General features: G+C 40.5%; 1 protein-coding gene and 1 non-coding gene across 4 annotated transcripts in view; both read left to right on the forward strand.

Annotated features, from left to right (window-relative positions):
* CHD2 (chromodomain helicase DNA binding protein 2) overlaps positions 1–24,258 on the forward strand; it is a 42,567-nt gene extending 18,309 nt beyond the window's left edge. Inside the window, exons 8-38 of one of the 3 annotated variants that reach the window (XM_072148558.1) lie at positions 218–443; positions 805–905; positions 1,029–1,073; positions 2,524–2,702; positions 3,187–3,311; positions 3,558–3,774; positions 3,865–3,954; positions 4,069–4,259; positions 4,469–4,657; positions 4,742–4,904; positions 6,422–6,574; positions 7,708–7,779; positions 7,918–8,067; positions 9,668–9,816; positions 9,921–10,017; positions 10,676–10,768; positions 10,860–11,033; positions 11,368–11,543; positions 11,633–11,674; positions 11,760–11,899; positions 12,536–12,674; positions 12,890–13,040; positions 13,731–13,850; positions 13,951–14,073; positions 15,516–15,638; positions 15,969–16,103; positions 16,341–16,519; positions 17,426–17,525; positions 18,887–19,091; positions 19,217–19,463; positions 19,549–24,258. In XM_072148558.1, the coding sequence (XP_072004659.1) occupies positions 218–443; positions 805–905; positions 1,029–1,073; positions 2,524–2,702; positions 3,187–3,311; positions 3,558–3,774; positions 3,865–3,954; positions 4,069–4,259; positions 4,469–4,657; positions 4,742–4,904; positions 6,422–6,574; positions 7,708–7,779; positions 7,918–8,067; positions 9,668–9,816; positions 9,921–10,017; positions 10,676–10,768; positions 10,860–11,033; positions 11,368–11,543; positions 11,633–11,674; positions 11,760–11,899; positions 12,536–12,674; positions 12,890–13,040; positions 13,731–13,850; positions 13,951–14,073; positions 15,516–15,638; positions 15,969–16,103; positions 16,341–16,519; positions 17,426–17,525; positions 18,887–19,091; positions 19,217–19,463; positions 19,549–19,861 (4,607 nt within the window). In that variant the 3' untranslated portion in view covers positions 19,862–24,258. The remainder of the gene's footprint in view (positions 1–217; positions 444–804; positions 906–1,028; positions 1,074–2,523; positions 2,703–3,186; positions 3,312–3,557; positions 3,775–3,864; positions 3,955–4,068; positions 4,260–4,468; positions 4,658–4,741; positions 4,905–6,421; positions 6,575–7,707; positions 7,780–7,917; positions 8,068–9,667; positions 9,817–9,920; positions 10,018–10,675; positions 10,769–10,859; positions 11,034–11,367; positions 11,544–11,632; positions 11,675–11,759; positions 11,900–12,535; positions 12,675–12,889; positions 13,041–13,730; positions 13,851–13,950; positions 14,074–15,515; positions 15,639–15,968; positions 16,104–16,340; positions 16,520–17,425; positions 17,526–18,886; positions 19,092–19,216; positions 19,464–19,548) is intronic. The other 2 variants (XM_072148559.1, XM_072148560.1) reach the window with 2 other exon arrangements.
* Positions 17,861–17,989, forward strand: LOC140129333 (small Cajal body-specific RNA 14). Its single transcript, XR_011855526.1, has one exon. It is a non-coding gene; the product is annotated as a small Cajal body-specific RNA 14 (non-coding RNA).
* Positions 24,259–24,598: the final 340 nt, after the last annotated feature.

Here is a 24,598-nt window from a genome sequence, read left to right on the forward strand (position 1 = left end):
GCACAGATCAGACAGACCGTGGCGTGGGACATGAGCAATGCCGACAGAGGTAAGTACACATTTTATTTTTTTTTTTTTTAAATAACCCGCCCCTGCCCAGTCCTAAATTATTCCTAAACATGGATAACCACTTTAACTACACCTAGGAGTAACTCTGCTGTTTTTTTTAAATTGTTATTATTATTGGCATCTGCATTTATTCACATTTACATTTTAGTTACCGGAGCTCCTACAACTGTGTATGCTGTTGAAGCAAATGGGGACCCCTGCGCCGATTTCAATCCTGAAACTGATGAGGGAGAACACCAGTTTCTTATCAAATGGAAAGGCTGGTCTTACATTCACAGCACTTGGGAGAGTGAGGAATCATTACAGCAACAAAAGGTTAAAGGCCTGAAGAAGCTGGAGAACTTTAAGAAGAAAGATGATGAAATCAAACAATGGTACAGTTGGATTATCTCACTGTAAATATGCAGCACATTTAACTTTTAGGCTCCCTACATACAACGTGTGCAGTTATGTGGGACACAAACAAGGGTCCCTCGGACCCTGTATGTTCCACTCGCTGATGACTTCCCGGGACGCAGAAACGAGCTGGAGTAGGATATGCGCTTGCTGTAGAAAATATGGCTAGCACACATCCTTGTTCCTCATCGTGTTTAGTTTATTAAATACAAGCCTGTGTGTATAATATAGAAATATTCAATAGATTTTTTTGCATTATTTATAATCCAAGGAAATGAAAACTTTTCAGTATTTTTTTTTATTCAGTCCAGGCTATCTTTTTTTTTTTTTTTTTGATAGGATCTCAAAAATTTCTCCTGAAGATCTTGAGTATTATAATTGCCAGCAGGAACTGGCCCTGGAACTGAACAAGCAGTACCAGATAGTGGAGAGGGTCATAGGTAAGGTATTTTATACAGAATACTGTAATACATGTCAGATCATTGGAGGTCACATACATGCCTTGTTATATAGCTGTATAATTATATTCATGTATATATAATGGTCTGTGCATTGGCTTACAGCTGTGAAGACTGGGAAATCTGGCTCCGGACACTCTGACTTTCCAGGTAATGCAGTAGTTAGAGAACATTAAAGAATAATGCCTACGTGGTACTGTTTTTTTTTCCTCTTTAGTTGAGGTTATTTATTACTTTTACATTTTGTCTTCATTTGGCTCAGCCTAGGCAAATATTCCTTCTAATTTGCATGTTATTGTGATGAAATGGATGAGGGATTTACATTTTTACAACATTTTCCTTTGTTTTTGTAACTTTTTTTATTCGTTCCATTGCGATGTAACATTGATTTATTTTACATCAGAATATGACTTGCCCACTAGCTCTTTTGATGTTTTACACTGTACCTCTGCAGTATGAGTAGGCCCCGTAACCCCTTAAGGACCAGGCCTTTTTTGTTTTTGCGTCTTTATTTTTCACTCCCCACCTTCAAAAATAAAACTCTTTAATTTTTCCATGTAAAGAGCTGTGTGATGGCTTGTTTTCTGCATAACAAATTGCTCTTCATAGTGGTGGTATTTAATATTCTTTGCGGTATATTGGGAAGTGGGAAAAAAATTCCATTTGTGACTTATTATATTTTGATCGGGCATTTACGGAGCCAGCGATACCTAATGTGTTTTTAGAATTTTTACTTTATATGACCTCTAGGGAAAGGGGGGTGATTAGAATTTTTAGGTTTTTTACTATTTTTAAGACTCCCTAGGGTAATGTAACCCTAGGTTATCTGATTGATCCTACCATATACTGCCATACTACAGTATGGCAGTATATGGGGATTTTGCACACGTCTATTATAATCCAAGGCTGTCATGGCAATGGATCGCCGTTCCCTGATGACGTCACGGGGAGCGACGATCGGAGCCAAGATGGCAGCACCCACCGATCGCAGGTGTTAGCGACGGGCGTTTGCTTCATTGTGAAGCAAGCACCCGTGAGTATTAAACGGGCTCAGCCCGTGAGACCTTTTCATACTCTCTCCCATGCGCAACAAGACATAAGGGTACATCTTATTGCGCTGTGGGGTCAAACGATAGCGAGTGTGATGCTTCCAACTTACTACACATTGGCAGCGTGTGCGGCCTGGAACGTCCAGCCTGAATGCTTCTGGCTACTCAACCTTTGGGCCAGACGCTCCAGCCAGAGCACACTGAGTGTGATAAGAGTGGACGCCTCAGATTTGCAAATGTGTAAGTGGCTTTTGGGAATACAAGTTTTATGTCACTGATCTATCGCCCGCTGCCCTCAGATAGCAGCCAGAGCAGAGTGTAGTATGACAAGACTCTACCTCCTGTCTCTGACAACTAGGGGAGCCACATCAGAGGAGAAGGAGGTACCAAGATGGCAGACAACCCATAAATGACACGTGTGCTAGAATATGTACACACATTTCCATTATGCTTAGACTATGTTAAGCCTTGTGCTGCAAAATATAGGACAAAAACTATTTCTGTGTTATACTGTCCTATGACTCTAAATAGTCTGATAAATTGTATTGCAGTTCACACCAGGAGGAACTCCTCTTCCAATGAGCCGGAGTACCTGTGCAAGTGGATGGGACTCCCATATGCTGAATGCAGCTGGGAAGATGGTGCGCTCATAGGGAAGAAATTTCAACACTGTATTGATAGTTTCAACAGCCGGAATAACTCAAAGACCACCCCTGTGAAAGACTGCAAGGTGGGTATAGCTGTATAAAAACATTATAAAATGCTCCCTTCTAATCATATTCTATTCTCTGCTACTTGAATGGGAACATGTCACGTAAATTTGGGACGTTTTTCAATCAATTATTAATTTTTCATTTCAATTATGAACCGATATCCTGGAGGTTAAAACTAAAAGAATACCCAAACCTCTGATCTCATCTGATCTCTGCTGCTCCCGGCACACAACCAGTTCTGCAGTAAAGCCATGGAAGTACATCCTGGCATTACAGCGCATGCACCTACATCAGCAGGGAAACTGAGGTGTACATGCACCGGGAGCGGTCATCGGTACACTCACTATTGTGATATTTGTGACAGCTTTTCTATAGTTGAAATGCTTGATGTCTTTTTGAATGTACTAATGTCCTTTCTGTACTACAGGAATAATGTGCGTTATTGAAAATTGAGTGATTGTAAGAATAATAACCCACTTTGATACGGTCTTCTGTACACAGGTCCTGAGACAGAGACCCCGGTTTGTTACCCTCAAGAAGCAGCCATCTTATCTTGGTGGCGAAAGTCTTGAACTCCGTGACTACCAGTTGGAAGGTCTCAACTGGCTAGCACATTCTTGGTGCAAGTATGTATTACTCTTCAGCTTTGTCACTGTGTATTTTTCTGGTTTCATGTTGTGGCCTTTGGTCATGATGTGTTCAAGATCAGACAGTCTGCATTGAAGATCTTATGCTGCATTATTGTAATTCATCATTTTTTGGGGGGAAATGCCCTTTTTTTATCTTTTAACCCAGACCAATATTTTATATGTAGCAATGTACTTGTATACCTATGACCTGGCTGTGTATTAATATTATTCCTTTTATTACAGAAATAACAGTGTAATCCTTGCAGACGAGATGGGCCTGGGAAAAACTATTCAGACGATTTCCTTCCTCTCCTACCTGTTTCACCAACATCTTCTTTACGGCCCATTTCTCTTGGTGGTGCCCTTATCTACTCTAACATCGTGGCAAAGAGAGTTTGAGATGTGGGCTCCCGAAATAAATGTGGTGGTTTACATAGGAGATGTTGGGAGTAGAAACACAGTAAGTAATAATCCACATTATAAGAATACATTTATCCATGATGAAGCCTTCATATAAGATTTTTCATTAATTTGTCATTTTCTCTTTTAGATAAGGGAGTATGAGTGGGTTCATCAACAGAGTAAGAAGATGAAGTTTAACGCACTACTTACAACATATGAAATTTTACTGAAGGATAAGGTGAGCAATACCTGGTGCTGGGACATGTATGTCACCTGTCATGTTGTCTTAATGGATCCATAATGATCCAGCAGAATCTAATGGTGGCTCACGTGTAACTTCTTTTTTCCACAGGCTGTTCTGAGCAGTATTAATTGGGCTTTTCTTGGAGTCGATGAGGCACATCGGTTAAAGAATGACGACTCTTTATTGTATAAAACCCTTATAGACTTTAAATCCAACCATAGATTACTAATTACTGGAACTCCCCTCCAAAATTCTCTGAAGGAACTCTGGTCACTGCTGCACTTTATTATGCCAGAAAAGTAAGTGCATTGTGTCTCCTCTCCATAACACTTATCCTACCATAACACAGCTGAATTTTAAGATGCAGATTTTGACCCTCACATGAATTGATCTGCATGATAAATTTTTTATCTCGGGTGTTTGCCCCTTTGCAGTGCAGAAGTTGAAATCTGCAAAGGCAAGCCCGCATCAAAACCCACACAATATAACAATTCATCTGTATTTTAAGGTTTGAATACTGGGAAGACTTTGAGGACCAACATGGAAAAGGAAGAGACAATGGTTACCAAAGTCTCCACAAGGTTCTCGAGCCATTCTTGCTGAGAAGAGTGAAGAAAGATGTGGAAAAGTCTCTTCCAGCTAAGGTAGAGCAGATCCTTCGTGTGGAGATGTGTGTCCAGCAGAAGCAGTATTACAAGTGAGTCTTCTGCAGTTACTTTATATCACTCAACGCTTTGTGCCATCTGTGTCCTGCTCACAGCACATGTTACTTTCCATAAAGGTGGATCTTGACAAGAAATTACAAAGCTTTGTCCAAGGGAACAAAAGGAAGCACATCAGGCTTCCTAAACATAGTAATGGAACTCAAAAAGTGCTGTAATCACTGCTTCCTCATCAAAGCTCCAGAAGATACAGAAAAGGAAACCAGGCTGGAAGGTTTACAGGTCAGTATAGGATGCTTTGTCGTGCGGGTATCTGGAACACATAAGCAGAGCTCACACCACTCTCTCGGAGGCCAAGTATTTTCCATTACTAGGTTGACCCATACTGCATGTAAACCTAAGACTACATTCACACAAATGTATGGGGGCCTGCATATATACAGCCTATATACGTCCCCCATACACAGCAATGGAGGCACGGCGCCCTACGGGAGCAGTATGGTGCTGCACACACGCGGCACCGTACCGTTCTATAGCCAGGAGAAAGTAAGGACGTGTCCTATCTTTCCCCGGAATATAGCGCCATGCACTATATATCACTATGGAGAGGGGCGGGGCCGAGCGGCGCTCATCCCCTCCTACTCTCCCTGGCGACGATGTTTGCCCGCCATACTACTGTGGGCATACATTGTGTGAATGTAGCCTATATAATAGAGAATAGAAAATGGAGATACAAGTGTAACACTGTTTCTGGTCACTTTGTAACTTTTTCTAGCAGCTCTAATATCTAGTCCTCTTGAGCTGCTGGGAGGAGACTTTGCTGCTGCAAATCACAGCTTTCCTTTTCTCCTCCATAGAACCTCTATGTAAAGGTTACACCACACCGCCTTGGTCAGTCTGTGATTCACATATCAGGTGCTGGAAGGATTTCTTCCAGCACATAGGCCTCATTCACATGTCACAGAGCATGCCCACAACACTCCCCCTTCACGTCAGTGAATAATCTATAGATTCTAGTTTTCTGTGGCCAATGTGGCTGCTGTAATGTATATCTCTAAATGTTGTTAACAGCAGTGAAGATTAGATGGCTCCTCCCATAATTATGTACAGATAACAGAAAAATAGCATTACCTTTCATTTGGTTCTACTTTTTCTTTCAGCCAACTTTTGTGTTTCATTTGCAAATTAGATGTAGAAAAGAAAAATTAATGTTAAAGGGGTTGGCCACTTTACCTCATGTTTTTTGTAATGTGTAGGGGACAGGATATTTGGTAATTTACCAATATACATCTGTTTTACTCCATTTTCTTGATATGTGAAGTGAAGCTTTCTTGATCCTCCATCTGCAGCCATTCTATGGACAGGAATGTCTGGCCGATGAAGTAGATGTATAATATCTACTTCATCTTGCACACACATTACAAAAAACATGAGGTAAAGTGGCCAAGCTCTTTTAAAGTAGATGTTTATATATATATATATATATATCTCATACATACATACGATTTATGTATAATAGATAGAGGTGTGTGTATATATATAATAGATATATAGATATATATGAGAGAGAGGATTATATATAAAAATATATATTTATATTAGGTGTAGATTGGTAAATTACCTAAAACCTTGTCCCCCACGCTTACATACACATTACAAAAAAACATGAGGTTAAGTGGCCAACCCCTTTTAAAGTTTCTATAACTCGACTTAAATATCTCGACAACTTTGAAATATTGAAATTTCCAGAGTGCTATTGAACAAAACATCTGATACGATTTTTTTATTTTATTTTACAGTCATTGATAAGGAGCAGTGGGAAACTTGTACTTCTAGACAAATTGCTGACCCGGTTACGTGAAAGAGGAAACCGAGTCCTCATCTTCTCACAGATGGTGCGAATGTTGGACATCCTGGCCGAATATCTCGCCATAAAACACTACCCTTTCCAGGTACAATAACAACTTAAACTTCTATTTTACTGATGGCCCATCTTTAGCATTGGATCCTTGGAGGTCGGAACACAAATGTAAGGAGCTGTGTTGTAAGTCAGCCCACTTATGGGGTTTATACTCCGATAGGATTTTGAGTACTTACTCGAGGGGATGAATTTTTAACAATTATTGAAAGATTTAACAATACATACATTTCATAGTTTGTCAAATATTTACCGCTATCTTTTATCCACCGGATAGGAGATAACTTACTGATGGAAGGGGTGCAGCTGATCACATTATTGAGAGTCATGTTCCTCCGAATGACTGAAATGTGCCGTGCCTCACCTCTATGCCTTTACTGGAGATAGCCAATGGTAACTCCAGCAGTCTACTAGACAGTGAATTAAGCAGCCTGACACTTTATTTAGGTGTACAGGCCCCTTTATTGTAATTTGTATGTCATTCTGCAGAAACATGCATATGGTAAATCTTGCGCTACTCCCTTTAAAGTGAAACTTATTTGTATTGCAGTGTGTTAAGGATATCGCACTGGTTTTAAGATGCCATCTTGACTTAAGAAATCCCAGAATAAGGGACTGTCCGCCATTTTAGATACAGCGGACATGTTCCCTACCCACTGTCAAGTTAATGTCATGATTCAAACTTCATTTTATGTAACCTGTTTGTTCGCCTGCCAACTGATTCCCTTTGACATATAATGAGAAGCCAGTCTGTCCTTCATGCTGCATTATTCATAGTGGTAGCACTGTGTGGTCCATAAAATAAATTCCATCTGATTTGTCTGGCTTTTCCTGTGAACAATATCCTGCTCAGCATATTTGAAGGGGGACTTTAATTCTAATCTGGTGTGAAAGATTAGAAACTGAAGTGAAATACTGATGGGAATTCTTGCACACGAATTATTGAATCCTAAATAAATGTCACCTATTACATTGCCGATGTGCAGCAGATGAACTAGTCCAGCAGACTGTAAAAGGATCTGTGGTCACAGGGTGTCTATCTCTGGGTGACGCTCATGAGTTGCACGCAGCTCTGTGGTTATTTTTAATTCTTGAGTATTATGGCTGTGATATGTTCCTGCTGCAATCTCCTCTCATCTTCTGAATCCGATTTTTGTTTGTTTGTAGAGGCTGGATGGTTCCATAAAGGGAGAGCTTCGTAAGCAAGCACTGGATCACTTTAATGCTGAAGGCTCAGAGGTTAGAGAATTCTTTTTGTTGTCTCTGATGTGAAGGGTTTCTACACCTTTATTATGTAAAGCATCTTAAGTTTTATTAGCAATATGATGACAGTATAGGTTACATCATGCAATAACTATGTCTTACTTTAATATTTAGGATTTTTGTTTTTTGCTGTCTACACGTGCCGGTGGGCTTGGAATAAATTTGGCTTCTGCGGACACTGTAGTTATCTTCGACTCTGACTGGAATCCTCAGAATGACTTGCAGGCCCAGGCCAGAGCCCACAGGATTGGTCAGAAGAAACAGGTAGCGACCTGTCCCATTATCCAGAAGGCGTAGTAATTGCAAGCATATGATTCCTCTTAAGATAAATGTCCACTAGACATAGAGGGCAGTCTACAAGGTGCTGGTAAAAGATATAATATTCTAAATCAGTGGTTCCTATCCAGGGTTCTATCAAACCCTAGGGGTTTGGTGAGTCGGTCTCAGGTCCACGGAGGTCGAAACACACATATTTGATTTATCACTAAAGAAGGGTTCAGTGAATTTGCATTTGAAGCTGGATTTCTGAATAACCTCAGTAAGAATAGGGAATGTTTTTATAGAAAATACACTATCACAGAAACGCTGCTCTACACCATCAACTTTGTTAACCACATTTTGGTTTCAGGAAGACATGGCAAATTCATAGGCCCCTAATCCTAAGCTTGACCAAACTAATCCTGTCTGTTTATTTCAATAAAATGGCAGAGAAAAAGTAAATGTTAAGGTTCTTCTGTCTCCTGTCTAACAAAGATTTGGGTGATGATAAATCCTAACATGAATATACACATAGGGGGAGATGAATCCTTGCCCCTCTGGTGCTGGCGGATACATTAGACTGTTAATGTGTTTGGCAGGATGACTGCCCCGGCATACAATTCTATTGTGCTGTTATTAGCGAGAATGGTCTCTGGCTGTAGAAAGGACACAGGGGCAGGAATGCCCCGCATCGGATCACTCTATGCGCACCCACCTCACACCCACTTGGTGTGGAAATGGCGTAAAGGGGGAAATAACTGCAATTCCTGATGGTTCCCTAAGCATCACCATTATTTCAGGGCTTTTGCAACTGAAATCTAGCATACAAGCTCTGATTAAGGTCCTCCATTGTCATTATGAAACCAAGCGATGGACTTAAAGGTAACCTGTCATCAGAAATGGACCAAATGAACCACTATCAGTATGTTGTTAAAGGGCATCTACCACCAGGATGAAGGACTGTATGCAAATAAGCCTGAGGGGCTCCAGGCTTCCATGGCTCAATGTGGTGGCATCATCCTGAAAATCAGTAGTTTGCGGTGAGGTGTAAATAGGTTGTATAAAGTCATGGCGGGGGAGAGTTCAGCACCTAAGTCAAGCTCTTCCTCTGCTGTAAAGGACTACAGGCACCAGACTTTTTGATGGTTGGTTAGTGATGTCCTTGGACCTGGGGAGAGCCTGACTTCAGTGCTGTACTCTCTGCCTCAGTAACTTTATACAACCTTTCTACATCCCACTTCAAATTAGAAAAGAAATGTGAACTGGAAGATGGTAAGATGCTTAACAACAAATTGATAGTAATATGTTAGGTCAGTTTCTGCTGACAGGTCCCCTTTAATCCACATACAGTACAGGACTGGTCAAGAATAAAGGATTTTGTTAAATTAAATTTCTGACCAGCCTAAAGGTGTTTCTGGGACTTATTCTAAGGTCTATATCTGTTTGATGAGGGTCCTACTGCACCCCTCCCCTCTGCCTGATAAAGAATGGACATCAATGGAACATTAAATGCTAGCACAAAAAAGTGCCCCACTGCTCTATTTAAGTTTAGTGATGAAACAATTTACTTTAACACAAGTAATAAACAATATGTTTTCTGTTATAGGTGAATATTTACCGTCTGGTAACAAAGGGAACAGTAGAAGAAGAAATCATAGAAAGAGCAAAGAAAAAGATGGTTCTTGACCATCTTGTAATCCAGCGTATGGACACGACAGGTCGGACCGTGCTGGAAAATAACTCTGGCAGTTCCAAGTAAGTACACAAGAATCTCACCCCATGTGGTCCCTATGTTATCTGTGCATGCTCAGTAATCCTTTATGTATTAGGAGTTAACTAGAAGTGGATTTTTGTTCTAGTTCCAACCCATTTAACAAGGAGGAATTAGCTGCTATTCTTAAGTTTGGAGCAGCAGACCTCTTTAAGGAGCCAGAAGGAGAGGAAACAGAACCCCAGGTTAGAGTTACTTGGTGTTTTTGTGCAATGTAAGTGCTGATAATACTCCATGTGTTTTGATAGTTATAGAAGCACATTGTCTGCCCAGAATAGCACACACGTCACCACTGGTCAGTGACATAAGTGATGCAATTTGTGCATGGAGGTCAGGAAGACATTTTGGGACCCTCTAGCTGGTGCTATTAAATATGCCATGGGCCTTCGTATTTGGATTCTGTTTTTATTGCTGTGGGAGTAAGCTTTATTTTATTTTCTACACCTGCCCCAACCTCAATGGGCTTTTCCATGATATTTTGTATATTTGGAAAGCCGGTGCCAGCTTCCCATGTTAAGCCCTGGCGCTCTGGTTACATCTGCTTTTATTCCTCCCCTCAAGTCATGACTGGTGAATTTTTTGGATGTGTACCTCCAATGGACGGCCACAGACTTCCATTAAAGACCGTCATAAGTCAGCAAGACAATTTTTGGCAGTGAGTCCTATGGATACCTTAAAATTTTTAAAAGGAGATGTGAACAGAGCGTTACTGTACCATACAAATAGCATAAGTATAAATTCTTATAAAAGTGTTTGCTTTACTAGAGGCAGTTAACATCATGTCTGTAAGTTTTCCAGAATATAACCCCTGAGGCCTCTTTTATTTTATTCTCTTCTAAATAGGAGATGGATATTGATGAGATTTTACGTCTGGCAGAGACCAGGGAGAATGAGCCGAGCTCTAGTGCCACCGATGAGCTGCTCTCTCAGTTCAAGGTATCCTGCAACTCCACTGCTTATTTGGTGACAATGGTGATATTGTAATAGGAATTTATAATAGATGAGGTGCGTCTGCATCCTATTTTAGGTGGCTAACTTTTCAACTATGGAAGAAGTAGAACCTGCGCTTCAAAACCAAGGGCAAAGGGACTGGGACGATATCATTCCTGAGGATCAGAGAAAGAAAGTAGAAGAGGAGGCGCGCCAGAAGGAGCTGGAAGAAATCTACATGCTTCCTAGGATTCGCAGCTTAAACAAAAAGGTAAATGCCTTGTGGCAGAGAGAAATACAGGATTCTCTTTTTAATTTTTTTCATCTATAGTTTTGGAGGTGACAAAATTAAATCTATGGCCTTAGAAGTCACATGTAAATAAATGACATGGGAGTACCCAGACTATATATTGACCAAGTTGTTCTGTGCATGACTGAAGCATTAGCAGTGATTTATTTTTTTTTGTAATGTCTAGGGATCTCTATATATTCAGTTTAAATTTCTTTTTTTTATTACAATAAACAGTTTAAATGCCTTACCTATGAAATGTTTGTGATAGAACTGAGAATGCAACACTGACCTGTTGACTTCAATTTATTTTTAGGCACAGGCAAATGACAGCGAGTCTGATCTGGAGTCCAAGCAGAAAGCTCAGCGATCCTCTGGCTCAGATAGTGATTCCGATGACTCGGACGATGACAGAAAACCTAAACGCAGAGGACGCCCCCGCAGTGTTCGAAAGGATACAGTGGAGGGTTTCACAGATGCAGAGATTAGAAGGTATTTGTCAAAGCCTCGATTGTTTATCATGCTGAACTGATTCGTCTGAAAATATGATGTATCTTACAAACTTGATGCTTTTCCTTTAGGTTTATAAAGGCATACAAAAAGTTTCCAACTCCACTTGAAAGGTATGTTTTTACGTTACACTTTTTCAATGAAAGATATATAATTTTCCTTAGGGTTTACCTATACATTTTTTTCACTCCGTTTAAGACTTGAGTGCATTGCTCGTGATGCTGAGCTTGTGGAGAAATCAGTGGCTGATCTCAAGAGATTGGGAGACCTTTTACACTCCAGCTGTGCCTCAGCCATGCAAGAGTTTGGTGAACAACTGAAAGAGAATCCCACTGATGGTAGGTTATCAAAATCATAAAAGACTTCAAGCGAGTCTTTTATTTTTTTATATAATAATTACAATAACTTAGGAAAAACATTGAAATATTTCTATGCTCTGTGCTTGGCTATCTCCACCACCACCGTGAATGTAGCGGCAGTACACACGCGGGTCCTGATGCTCCACCCATTAATAAGAACAAGATCCCCGTTCTCCAGATTGCTGGGGCCCCAGCAGTTGGACCCACACCGATCACCTTTTTATCCCATATCCTGTGGATAAGGAATAATTTCATATCTTGGCAACTTTTGGCTTAGGCTACATTTACACTGCCGTTGCCCGCCGCACCGTAGCACGCGTGGGGAGAGGAGGAAAAGGTGAGCGCAGCTCACCCCCGCCCCTCTCCATAGGAACATATGGCGCACAGCGTCCTATCTTTTTCCCGGGTACAGAGCGGTATGGTGCGCCCATTGCCGTCTGTGGGGGACGTATATCGGCCGTATATATACGTCAGCAGTGTGAATACAGCCTTAGTCCCATCCAGGTTCTTTTTGCTACTTGTGTTTCTACTATTATATTTCCATTTGCAGATCATCAGAACATTTCTGAAACAATTCTGAATCCAAATAAACTCCTTGTTGTGTTGAATCACTAGGTAAAGGTCCTGGCAAAAGAAGGGGGCCAACTATTAAAATTTCCGGTGTCCAAGTGAACGTTAAAGCTATTATTCAACACGAGGAAGACTTTGAAATTCTCAGTAAAGCCATTCCTAAGGACGCAGAGGAGAAGAAAAAGTAAGCAATGTTTTACAAATAGTTTCCTGTTAGATGTTACCTGGATGGTCAGGTGTCTGTATGATGTGTGAGTCTGCCAACACAGGCTAAGCAGTATAATATATATATATATATATATATATTAAAAATATATGTTATTAGCAATTTAATACAGGTTTTGTTTCTAAACACAGTTTCTACTGTTGTTTTCATGGCTCCTCTCCTTTATATCTCAGGTTCCAGTTAGCTAGTCGGGTTAAAGCTGCACATTTTGACGTGGATTGGGGTGTAGAAGATGACTCCCGGTTGCTCTTGGGAATTGTTGAACACGGCTACGGAAACTGGGAGCTGATAAAAAGTGACCCAGAGCTGAAGTTGACAGATAAGGTAACAGACACACCGTTATCACTGGATGGCAAATATAAAAGCAATAAAAAGTTACATTTAAATGACTTTATATCTAAATATAGTAATTTAGTTATATGGATACCCCCTCTCCATATGCCTTATTTGCTGGAGGTGGATGACGCAGCATCTCTGGTGATGTCAATGTTCTGTGAAGAAACCATCAATTATTGCAGTGTTCTTATATGCATCACTCAATACTAGAGATTTTGGATCGGTGTGAGATCTTCTCAGTTCACTACTCCTGATTGAGATCAGTGTGTGAGAACAGCCAATGGCGGTGCATGCATCAGCTTATAGAAAGTAATAGGGCCTTGTGTCAGCTGCAAAAATAGTGGCTACCACACGGCCCTTTACTTGTTTGTGTACATGAGGCCTAAGTAATCAGCAAGCTTCTGGTAAAATATTACAGAAGAGGGAAGGGGCTGTGCAGCAGTACATTGAAGGGATCACACTCCAGTGCTCACAGTCCAGCTACAATCTGGAATATAAATGTATTTCCACAGTCCAGCAGCTGCTAACACCACACACACAAAAGTTGGATAACACAGATCTCCAGGGCTAATACTTAAGTAAGTCCTGCTGTTATGCTTACCATGATAAGGACAAACAGTGTTTTTTGGAATACATGTATTTAGCATGTATTTATTAAGGGTCATTTCCTGTTCCTAGATCTTACCTGTGGAAACGGAGAAAAAACCTCAAGGAAAACACTTACAAACCAGAGCAGACTATCTCTTGAAACTACTTAAAAAGGAAGCGGAAAAGAAAGAAGGCGGTCAGATAGAAGAGGTAAGTCAGCGTTGCCGTCGTGTTAGTTATGTGTGCCTTGCTGCTTTGTATTTCCTTACTTTGGTTAGACGTTCGGGCATATTTATCTGTCTGTTTATAGGCAAAAAAGAGAAGGCGGCCACGTGCAAAGAGGGATAGTGCAGGCAAGGTGAAGGATGAGCATGGCAATGACATCTCCTCACCTAGGCTTTCTGACAACCCATCAGAAGATGCAGAAACCAAGGTGTGTGCACGTATTTGCTGTCAAACACGTGAAAACCTAACACGGGATGAGCATCTACTCCTTAAAGTGAACCTGTCACATTGCAACTGCAATGCAATCTGCATGTTACAGAGCATGGGGAGCTGATAGACAGGACAGTTTTAGAGAATCATATTTTGTCATTCATTTTCTGAATTCTCTGCTCGTTCTATGATAACTGCAGTTCTACTCTGTGATCGAAGCAGTCACTGTATGATCAATCAGAAGACCACCAAAAGGCTGTCTTTTCTGATAAATCTGTGTATCCAGAGTCTAACCTCATCTTTTAGAAAACATTGTGCCTGCAAAATGCACTGTATTTTTTAGGTTTGCTTTAAGATGTATGAAAAAATATACTATTGTATTGTGAAGACTTCATTGCTAAACCTATGAGGTCACTAGGATAACTGATATAAGAGCTTTCAATATACAGGATTTCTAGCTGTTACAATTTGGCTACAGGGGTGAATGCCCACCCAGCAACACAAGTGAGGCTTGGCTTTCACATAAGATGGCATTTCATCTCCACCAATGGATCTGTGTTCAGTGATCTAAGCAAGGGCATCCAATGTCTACCATACAAAAGCACTTTTCCTGTTTTCCTATGCACATAGCTTCTGCTTATGCACATAATTCTGCATAAGCAGAACGAATGCCATAGGATTCATTTAGAAGAACTGCAATGCCAGACTTTTATTTCTCTGGAAACCTATACAGCCGTCAGTAATAGGTCTTTTGTGCGAACATTACAGCCACAATGAAAACGTAAATTACTTTATATTAACGTCAATTATTACTGTTGGCTACACATCACCTGTGTACTGTACACAGATTAATTTTTATTATTTTTTAACTTGCTAATGTATCTTTGGTATTGTCCTGACTAGGGAAGGTGAAGGTCCCTGTAGTGTGCAACAGTGGGAAAGATTAAAATGTATTATATTATTTCAATATTTTCTGCAATGTGTTTAGAAATATAAGAAAATGTAGCCAACAAATCATTACATAAACAACGATCCAGATTAAAGAAGAACTTTTTTTTAATACAAGTTATATAATTAAGTAATTAAATAAAATTAAGACTGTGGTATAGAGCACCAGTCTTAATTCTACTCACGTCGGCAGGCTGCACACCAGATTTCCTGAGTGGCAATGTATTGCATCCATCCCTGGGCTCAGCTGAGCATACACCCTGAACACTGGCAACAGCCAATCACTTGCTGCTGCTGATGTTCACTTATTCTCCTGCTTTCAGGAGACAACATATCCACCCAACATATCCTTACAACGGAGGACTGAAAGCGGGATCTGAACGTAGCCTGACACATCTTCTATACACATATACAGTTATTAGATGTCCTCCCCAGTCAGTGATGCACATTTTAGTGTCTTTGGGCTAAAGGAACTTTCTTTATTTTCTGAAGGAGGACGGCACTCTGAAGAGTCCAAACAAGAAGAGGCCAAAGAAAAAAGACAACAAAGAAAATAAGGACAAACAGAACCAAAAAAAGGATGGCATCAAAGAGAAGCGGAAGCCAAAAGAAAAGGTATTCATTGTGTACAGGTTATTTTACACACAACCAAAAAAGCTCTGCTATACGTGTGATGAGCGATCCATTCACTTCCATTGACACAACATTGGGATCCCAGGGGTGAGACCCCCAAATATCTGAAATGTGTTCTCTAACATGTGAATAGGGGATATGTTTATTTCAGGGGACAACCCCTTTAATGGTAGCCGAGCATGTGTACTGCTTCTTTATTTTCAGGGGACATTTGCGGACCCCTGGCTTTAACTGCTCAGGGGATATTTGTGCTATAATGATAGAATAGTCATCATTTTAATTTTTGCTTTACTACCTCTCTTTACAATGAAGTTGAAGCGGGCTGAAACCAAGGCTGGTAACAGAAGTAGAAAGAACCAGGGACCTGTGCACATTACAGCTGGGAGTGATCCTGTCCCCATTGGAGAAGATGATGAAGATGATCTCGATCAAGAAACCTTCAGCATTGTAAGATTTTTTTTGTTATTTAAAGGGTTAAGTTTGTAATTTGTAATCTGTAATTTTGTTATATGAATTTTACTACTAGTCATCAAATGTTGAGAATGTTCATTCTTCTTGTTCCTATAATAATATTTTTTTGCTCTTTGTGCTCTAAAATTAATGGCAGGTCCGCCTCCTTATTGCAGATGGTGAATGTTGGAGTTTCTTGTTTTATGGTCTTTATTAAACGTTTCTTTATTTTAGTGCAAGGAAAGAATGAGACCAGTGAAAAAAGCCCTGAAACAACTGGATAAACCTGACAAAGGTCTGACTGTCCAAGAACAGCTAGAACATACAAGAACTTGCTTGCTGAAGATTGGAGATCGCATCTCGGAGTGCCTTAAGTCATACTCTGATCAGGATCACATAAAGTTGTGGAGGAGGCAAGTGTCTCTAATGTTGTAGAGTTAGTCTAGTGTTATGTGCTTATTTACTTTATTATGAAATGATAAAAGGTGATTGTAGCACATCCCCTTCCTGTTTGTTATAGAATCACAGGACAGTGATGGGGAATTAAAGAAAACCTACCACCACGGATCTACCTATTAATTGCTCTAATATGCAAATTTACTAAAGAGGCTACTGGGGCGTGGAGTAGCCCGGAGCTGAGGTTACATGGACCAGCTACTCCACGCCCCAGTAGTCTCTAGCTGCATGCACTCGTCCGCAAAGCTGCTGGCCTGTGCTCTGCGCATGTGCAGAACCCAGGTTAGTGGACGAGTGTGTGCGCATCTCCTCGTAGCTACGCGCTGAAGATGGATTGGTAGGCGAATCTCAACAGGCTAGTGGGGGGTGGAGTAGCCGCTCCGTGTAGCCTCAGCTTTGGCTACTCCACGCCCCAGTAGCCTCTTTAGTACATTTGCATATTAGGCCAATTAAAAATTATAAAAGATAAGGGTGACTAAAAGATTAGATGAACCTGCCCCTGGATCTACCTTCATAGGTAAATCCTTGATGCTAGGTTTCCTTTAACCTTTTCAAGTGAATAAAAAAGAAAGGGGGGGAGGTTTGCTACAGAAAAAAAAATCATTTTCTTTTTTCAGGTTTTTTCTTCCAGGACAATTTTATGTAAGTTGATGAGGAAGAGATTGATGAAAAAAAGTATCAATCTTTCATGTAACATTTTAGTGGTGCTCATATCCTGAGGACATATTTAGTGGATATGACAAATAAAGCAGAACAAGAGATGACACTTTGTTTAGGGCAGGTCTTTTTTGTTGTTCTTTACCCCAGTAAACTTAATAAGCAACAATTCTTTTGATTTATAGTTCTTTTTTTTTTCTTTATAGGAATCTCTGGATTTTTGTTTCAAAGTTCACTGAATTTGATGCCAGGAAATTGCACAAGTTGTACAAGATGGCTCATAAAAAGAGGTCCCAGGAAGAGGAGGTAAGATAGAAGTGTATGAGATCTAGGCATCCGTCTGGTGATCACAGCAGCGTCTTGAGCTGTTTTGCCCAAGTTTTTGGTAGAAAACAGTATGTTACCGTTTTCAGTAACACCTGATAGATAAAGATATCTAGGGCACTGAATGGCCTGCAGCAGCCGCTCCATTGTTTCTCATTGTTATGCAAATGTGGGTTTATTTCCATAGAATACACATAGCGCTTAGTTTCTAAGTTCTTTGTTGACTGTTGGACCCCAGGACCAGTTGTGGGCTAGTGCCAAGTGTTTGGCATACAGTGTAAGAGGTCCAGGGTTCGATTCCCACTGTAGGACGTGTTGTGACAGACTTTGCTTAGTTGCATTAATAAGCAGTTTAATGTGACTCGAGTCTGGCACATAAATGAAATGGTTCCTGCCGACAGGGCTCGTAGAGACGTTGGGCTTCCTGTGCGATGGCTCCATACATAGAAATTTTGACCACAGGCGATATCTCATATTTGTGTTTAATTTTACGTTTGCTTTAGCCAAAAGCTGTTTCTTCTGACCACCACATTCACTATAAGCTTGTGCACGGGTTCTCAGTGGGGAGTGATCATACCACTTGTAAACGAAAATGATGGGGCCTTGTTGAAATTCAAGCTTCCTCATCCTCTTTTTTTCACTGTCACTGGTGGAAACTGAAGGCTTCGAATATAGCTGCCACTAGAGGTAGGCCCTGAGCCTTTCTGTATCAATTCCTCAGAGTTTTTCAGATCTCTGCTTGCTGTCATTCTAAAGGAAGCTTCTATGTTTCCTTCCTGTGGATAAAAACTGATTGTAGTCATGTGATGTCACACAGGTGCACGCACTCCTCTTTATACCCCACAGTTTTCTTCACCTACGTGACATCACTTGACCATGGACAGATTCCTATTCACTTGATGTAAACATAGGAGCTTCCTGTTGAAGGACACCAAGCAGAGATCTAGAAAAGTGAGGATTTGATACAGAAAGTATATTGGAAAATTGTATCATTTTTCCTTCCACAAACAATATTGGTTATTTGCTGAAAGTGGACATCTCCTTTAAGGTTAATGGCCAGATTAAATATTGCAGGATATAGTATGTTTTATCAAATATAGTCACATGGGAAAAGGTTTCAAAAATCCTGATATCCTAAGTCTTGGATTAAACACATTGCCTTTAATAAACAATGACACATTCTAGGACTAGAATAGTGAGGTAACACAAATTAGCCATAGCCTACACACATTTTCCTAACCAGGAGGTATACTATATTATTTTTCAACAAAACCATTGAAAGCTCGAGTTAAATTGTACGTGAAGAAATGTTTGCTGCATTTTTACACTATTTTGTTTCCAAGGAACAGAAGAAAAAAGATTTGCCGCCAAACAAGAAACCTTTTCGACCAGAACCATCTGGGTCCAGTCGCGACTCTGTCACCTCACAGTCGCATGGACTCCATATGCAACAGAAGCCTCACGGTATACCACCCCCACCCCAGCAGATGCACGGACACCAAAGAGAGAACTTCACAAGTCCTAACAAAAGGCCCTTCAATAACGCAGGTGCGTCCTATACCAAGTCATCATTTACATAACAAATGGACCACTTTTTGGGTTCTGTGCAGTTACTGCAGAAACTGAAGTCCCCTAATTCAAATACATTTTAATAACCTTTTTTCTTTGTTCAGATCGAGGTGAATGGAGAGATCGGAAATTTAACTATGGGGGCAACAACAACCAGCAATGGAGTGGAGAACGTCACCACCAGTATGACCAGCACCGGTACAAAGATCATCACTATTCTGATCGACGTCCTCATGGTGATCCTAGGAGGAATTCTGCAAACTACAGGCCAAATACGGTATCCCGTAAGAGACCCTATGACCAGTATAGCAATGAAAGGGATCACAGGGGCCACAGGGAATATTATGACAGGTATTTTCCATTCACATGGTGCAGTATTATTAGCTGTTATGGATAAACTAGGCTGCATTTACTAACTGATCTTTTTTTTTCACAGACATCACCATGACAATAAGCGGAGACGAGGAGATGATTTTCGCGCTCAGGGTTACCATCAGCAGGACTTTAGACGAATGGGGTCTGATCACAGACCACCTATGGGATACCACGGCCAAGGACCCTCTGACCATTACCGGTCATTTCACCCAGAGAAATCTGGGGATTACAAAAGTTCTTCCCAGCAGTCATCAACTCTATCAGACCCCCGTTCTCCCCCAGCTCAAAGATCCCCTCATGAATCAAAATCTCCACTGGACAGGTCATTAGAACAGAAGGGCGCAGACTACAATTGGAATTCCCGAAAAACATAGAGAAGACGTATTGATTTTGTGTTGTAGTAAAAGCCCACGGTGGCCACTTGCCTAGAGTGGACCTTGCTGCTATATTCAAGAGAAAGGAGTCCTGGACTGTCTGATATGTGGCATATGGCTCACTTTTTAGGAGAGTTTAACCAGTGCCAAGCGTATGAAGTGAACTAAGTGATAAGTGAGCTTATCCAGTTTTATAACATTTCAATTATGTCTCCCTACGGGCGCTCAGATGGTATTTTGGACTCTTCCTGGAAGAACGGGCGGCATAGTCAACAGAATGTAATTGATGTTGATGTGTAGTCGAAGGCCCATGAATGAAGTCTGACACGTTCTCGTGCACTAAGTGCTCACATCGTATTTCCTTACAGACCCCATGAAGAAAAGCTGAGGGGCCGCCGATGACTTGTTTTCTGTAGTATTGCTTCAGAAAGGGAAGAGTAAATGTTGTGGACCCTTTATCATCTAATAAGTTACAAGTACCCCCAGGATTTTGCATGTCGTGGAACATTTGTCATTAGTCGATAAAGATGCAAAGATGAATCTATCTAGAAGCCTCTACTTACATCTGCGGACACAGTCTGTTCATATACACGATCTACTTACCACTTCAGTGTTTTCAGAAATACTTACCGGGGATGCCAAATGTATTCCTAGTTACAGTAGATCTGATACTACTGTGCAGTCCCTATGAATTCATATAGATATAACAGCACTGTTATTGTGTATTATAAAACCCAGCTTTACTCAGAGTGAACCTGATGTAATAGAAAGAGATGTATGTGTAACTCATACAGATTGTATCCTGCCATGACTCCTGGGAGCCACGCGGAGAGTCCGGCTTTCCCTCCCACATAGAGTGATTGACATACGGCTGCATATGAACTTATATAGGGTATCCTGTATATCATTGAGTGTATTGTATACGGATGGGATTATCAGTGCCCCTGGTTTCCTCCCCCAAAAGTCCTGTCATGGATTTATTAAATTCTATAGCCAGCTCTCAAATAGTTGCAGCATACATTTTGGCCCCTTTTTATAGCTATTCCCAAAATATTCATATAAACGTAACCTAAAAAGATGTGGCCAACCCTTTTGTCCTTTGCTTCCTTCATCTGAAAGAAAACGCCTGGATGTCTACCAGTTGATGCTGCTTTGCCAAAACGATATGTTCCTAATGAAATTGCAGTATTAGAAAGGTGGCGCTAGCAGACGTCCTCTGCTGTGCTATAATAAGACAGATTTCAATTGTTGGTGTGGGCTACAGAGATGAAATTTGATTTTGTAAATTAAAAGGGTAAGTTCACACAGCAGAATAATCCCCCAGAAAATCTGCAGCACAATTCCTTGTTGGTGCAGATTTTTCCTATATTCCCAGTGTTATCCGCATAGAATACAGGGGACGTCGTTCTCCGCTAATGGATGGGCAGTCTCCTATTGATTCCAAAAGTGTTAGCATACTCCGGGGCGAACATTTTTCGGGAAAATTCTTTGCTTATTAATGTCTTGAAAAACATCTTTGTAACAGATCGACTTGTGTTTTTGCTGTACAAAAGCTCCAAATCTTTTCTGAACTTGTAAATGTCCGTCTGCTTTCTTCATCCGCCACTAGGGGAAGTCTAATGCACATGTGTTCAGTATATACAGTAGGCTCCCTCTAGTGGTGGCTGCAGGTAGCCAACATCTATTCTTTTATGTCAGGGCAGTAGGTTTGGAGCTTTGTATCAGGGAAGTTGAGCCACATATTGGGAATACAGTATAAATTTAACTACTTATGTCATGGCTATCCTTGTAATAATTGAAGAGATAACAATTGAGACAATTCACCTGTTAGTAGAAGCACATATTTTTTGCCTGAAGACTTTCATTTTGTATGACAACCAAATATGTGTTTGTAAATGACCCTGGTTCTTGTATTAAACCTGTAAAAATTGATTTTTCCCATGTACAGTATCTTGCGTGTCAGATTGAGGTTATCTGGCCAAGGGGTTTAGGGCCCATAGCTAGTGCAAGAAGAGTCTTATTTCAGCTTTATGTGGTCTAGGGTGGGATTTAGTAACCCTTAAAGGGGTTTTCCAGGAATTTACCTCCCCTGCTCTGGTTCCTACGACTTTTAATTTTTTGGCAATGCGTTCTGGGACCCCCTATGTCCAATGAGTGGCCTCCTTGGACCACGGGTTGTTACTTCCGATTAGCGCTGGAGGTAATCCATTGACTGAAGCGGATCATGTGACCCCGTCCCCCACCAGAAAGGAACCTATGACCACAAAGATCCCCCCTTCACAGAACTTATAGCAGCCCTTTAAATATTATATTGTTTAAAACAGATGTATTTATTTAATTTCTGCACTAATAAAGTTGAAACTTATGCGAGTAGCAGAAATAAAACTTGATTGCAAAGCCTGAAATAGAAAGTTAACTTAGTCGATATTTGGAGTATTTAAGGGACAGCGCCACTCTTGTCCATAGGATGCATCTGGTATTGCAACTCAAGAGTAACACTGTTTCTTGAAATTAGAAAAAACAAATCTTTTTTTATAATCCCATACAACGTAAATGTCTGCTGCAGATTAAAATCACTGCAATAGATAAAGCCTGTATGTTCCCAAACTGGAAAGTGTCCTTCTACCATTAATTTATTATGTATAGTAAAAGCCCCCTGACCATATGAACTATGAGTAAGACTGTGTATCAGCCAGGAATACCTTGCGCTCATTAGTATTAGGCTAAAGTAAATCAATGATTCCTATGCCCCCCTTAGTACTGCGGGGATTGTATTAAGAATGGCTTCCTCCATAGCCCTGTATTGATCTACAAGTGGTGACAGTAACTGTACAAGTGCCTTAGAAATTGTGTCTGTCATGACTGACGTTCTGTAATAGCCAAGCCATGATTCATTTACATAGGGAGGTGCAATGGCCAGTGCTCGTCTTCCCCTACGCCACAGGGTTGTGTTCTTGTGCTGTAGTCTTTATTGCGTCTTCCCATCAGGTATTATACGTCATCTGCATCTTAAAGGGGGATTCCCATTTGGGCATTCACGTTTAATTTAATTAATTTACCATATATAAACATTTCTTCAATTGGATGTGATTAAAAAAAATGTCCCTGTGTGAAGATAATTTCTCATGAATGTAGTTATTTTGTCCCTTAGAAACGAGATAGCTTCCTCGGATACGACCACCTTACATTTTGGCAGCAGTGGCCTGACATGCCAACTCCTGTCTGACCACCCGGCTTCAGCAATCATTACCACAGGACGGCTGTGGGACCTGCAGTAACTCCTGGACATTACATATACAAAAAACCTTCTTATATTTCTTTGTGCAATCCCTCCAGCAGAGGTGGTCGTATCCAAGGACACAGTCTTGTTTCTAAGGGACCATAGGATTACATTTATGAGAAATTATACTCACACAGGTACATTTTTTTTAAATAACATCTAATTGAAGAAATGTATATATATGGCCGATTAATGAAATTAAATGTGAGTTCCCAGACGAGAATACCCCTTTTAGGGAACTTTGTATCTTCTCATGATCACTGCTTGTGCGCTTTATTGGACGAATCCCATTGTACTTTGTGTCCAGCAGGACTAACTTCTGCCAAGGTTGTCCATAGCAATCAGAGTTGAGCGTTGCTAAAGACAACACTGGGATATTTGTTTGTCTGTGTTTCTTGTACGCAGAGCCAGTATAATTTCACATTTATTTTTCTTTCAAATTATTATTGTTTGGTGATTGATGTAAAAAGTATGGCTTATGGGACTTTGAGTAATGAAATGTGAAGTATATATCTCCAGAATAAAGGGTTCTCCACATGCACTCTCTGACGTATGAAGAAGAATCTATGAGGTTCTCATCCATTTCACTTTTATTACATGAACTGGTGACTGTCATGAGAATATCCCTCTAAAACTCTGCACCATAGACAATTGCAGATGTGATATTAGATGTAAAATCCAGATCACCTGATCATTGTATAACCCCATAATGATCCAAACCCAGTCCAGTAGAGCTTCTCACCTGTTGGCAGGCACCAAATTACAGCCTCGGGAAATAGGCCCCCAAAACACTAAGATCCAGGAAAGAGAAGATCATGACGTAACATATAGAAGAAGTCATGGCACATCCCATGTTAACGTTTAAGGTTTCCATCCCCCTGATCTCTTCTTCTATCACTTTCACTCACTAAACATTGTCCCCCTTTAAAATCAGCCGCCCTCTTTCTACAGACATGACTAGTAACGCTATGTTATTAATAATTTATATTTGTGTAAATGCCATTTTCTTTGTGTTTCCTGTGTAAATAGTTTGTTTATATAGTATGTATTAAATTTTCCTACATTGTAAACTGCTGTACTTTTCATTCTTGTATAATAAAAATGTGATTGAAGTTTTTTCACACTTTGTGTAGTTTTTTTTGTCTTGTGTCTTTTTTTTTATGTAGAAGATGCTTTAGTTGTGCCAAAAAGGAGTCAGGAGAGGAAGGAACCCATATACAACCAAATATCCCAAATATGCAATTGGTAGGGTGAAAGCTGAGCCTTGGCCCCTGTCTATTTGATAACCTGGATGTTCCTGCCTCATGCGGCTCAACATCATGTTGGCGTCTACACAAGCTGGAGTCATCGCCAGTGCATGTGATCTCACAATAAAGTTTTTTTTTACATATTCTTGTCTGTTTACGAAAGAGAATAAGAATTGCATGAACAGTCCTATATTTCCACACAGTACAGTC

This window comes from Engystomops pustulosus, chromosome 4, assembly GCF_040894005.1.
Source record: "Engystomops pustulosus chromosome 4, aEngPut4.maternal, whole genome shotgun sequence".
NCBI classification, from domain to species: domain Eukaryota; kingdom Metazoa; phylum Chordata; class Amphibia; order Anura; family Leptodactylidae; genus Engystomops; species Engystomops pustulosus.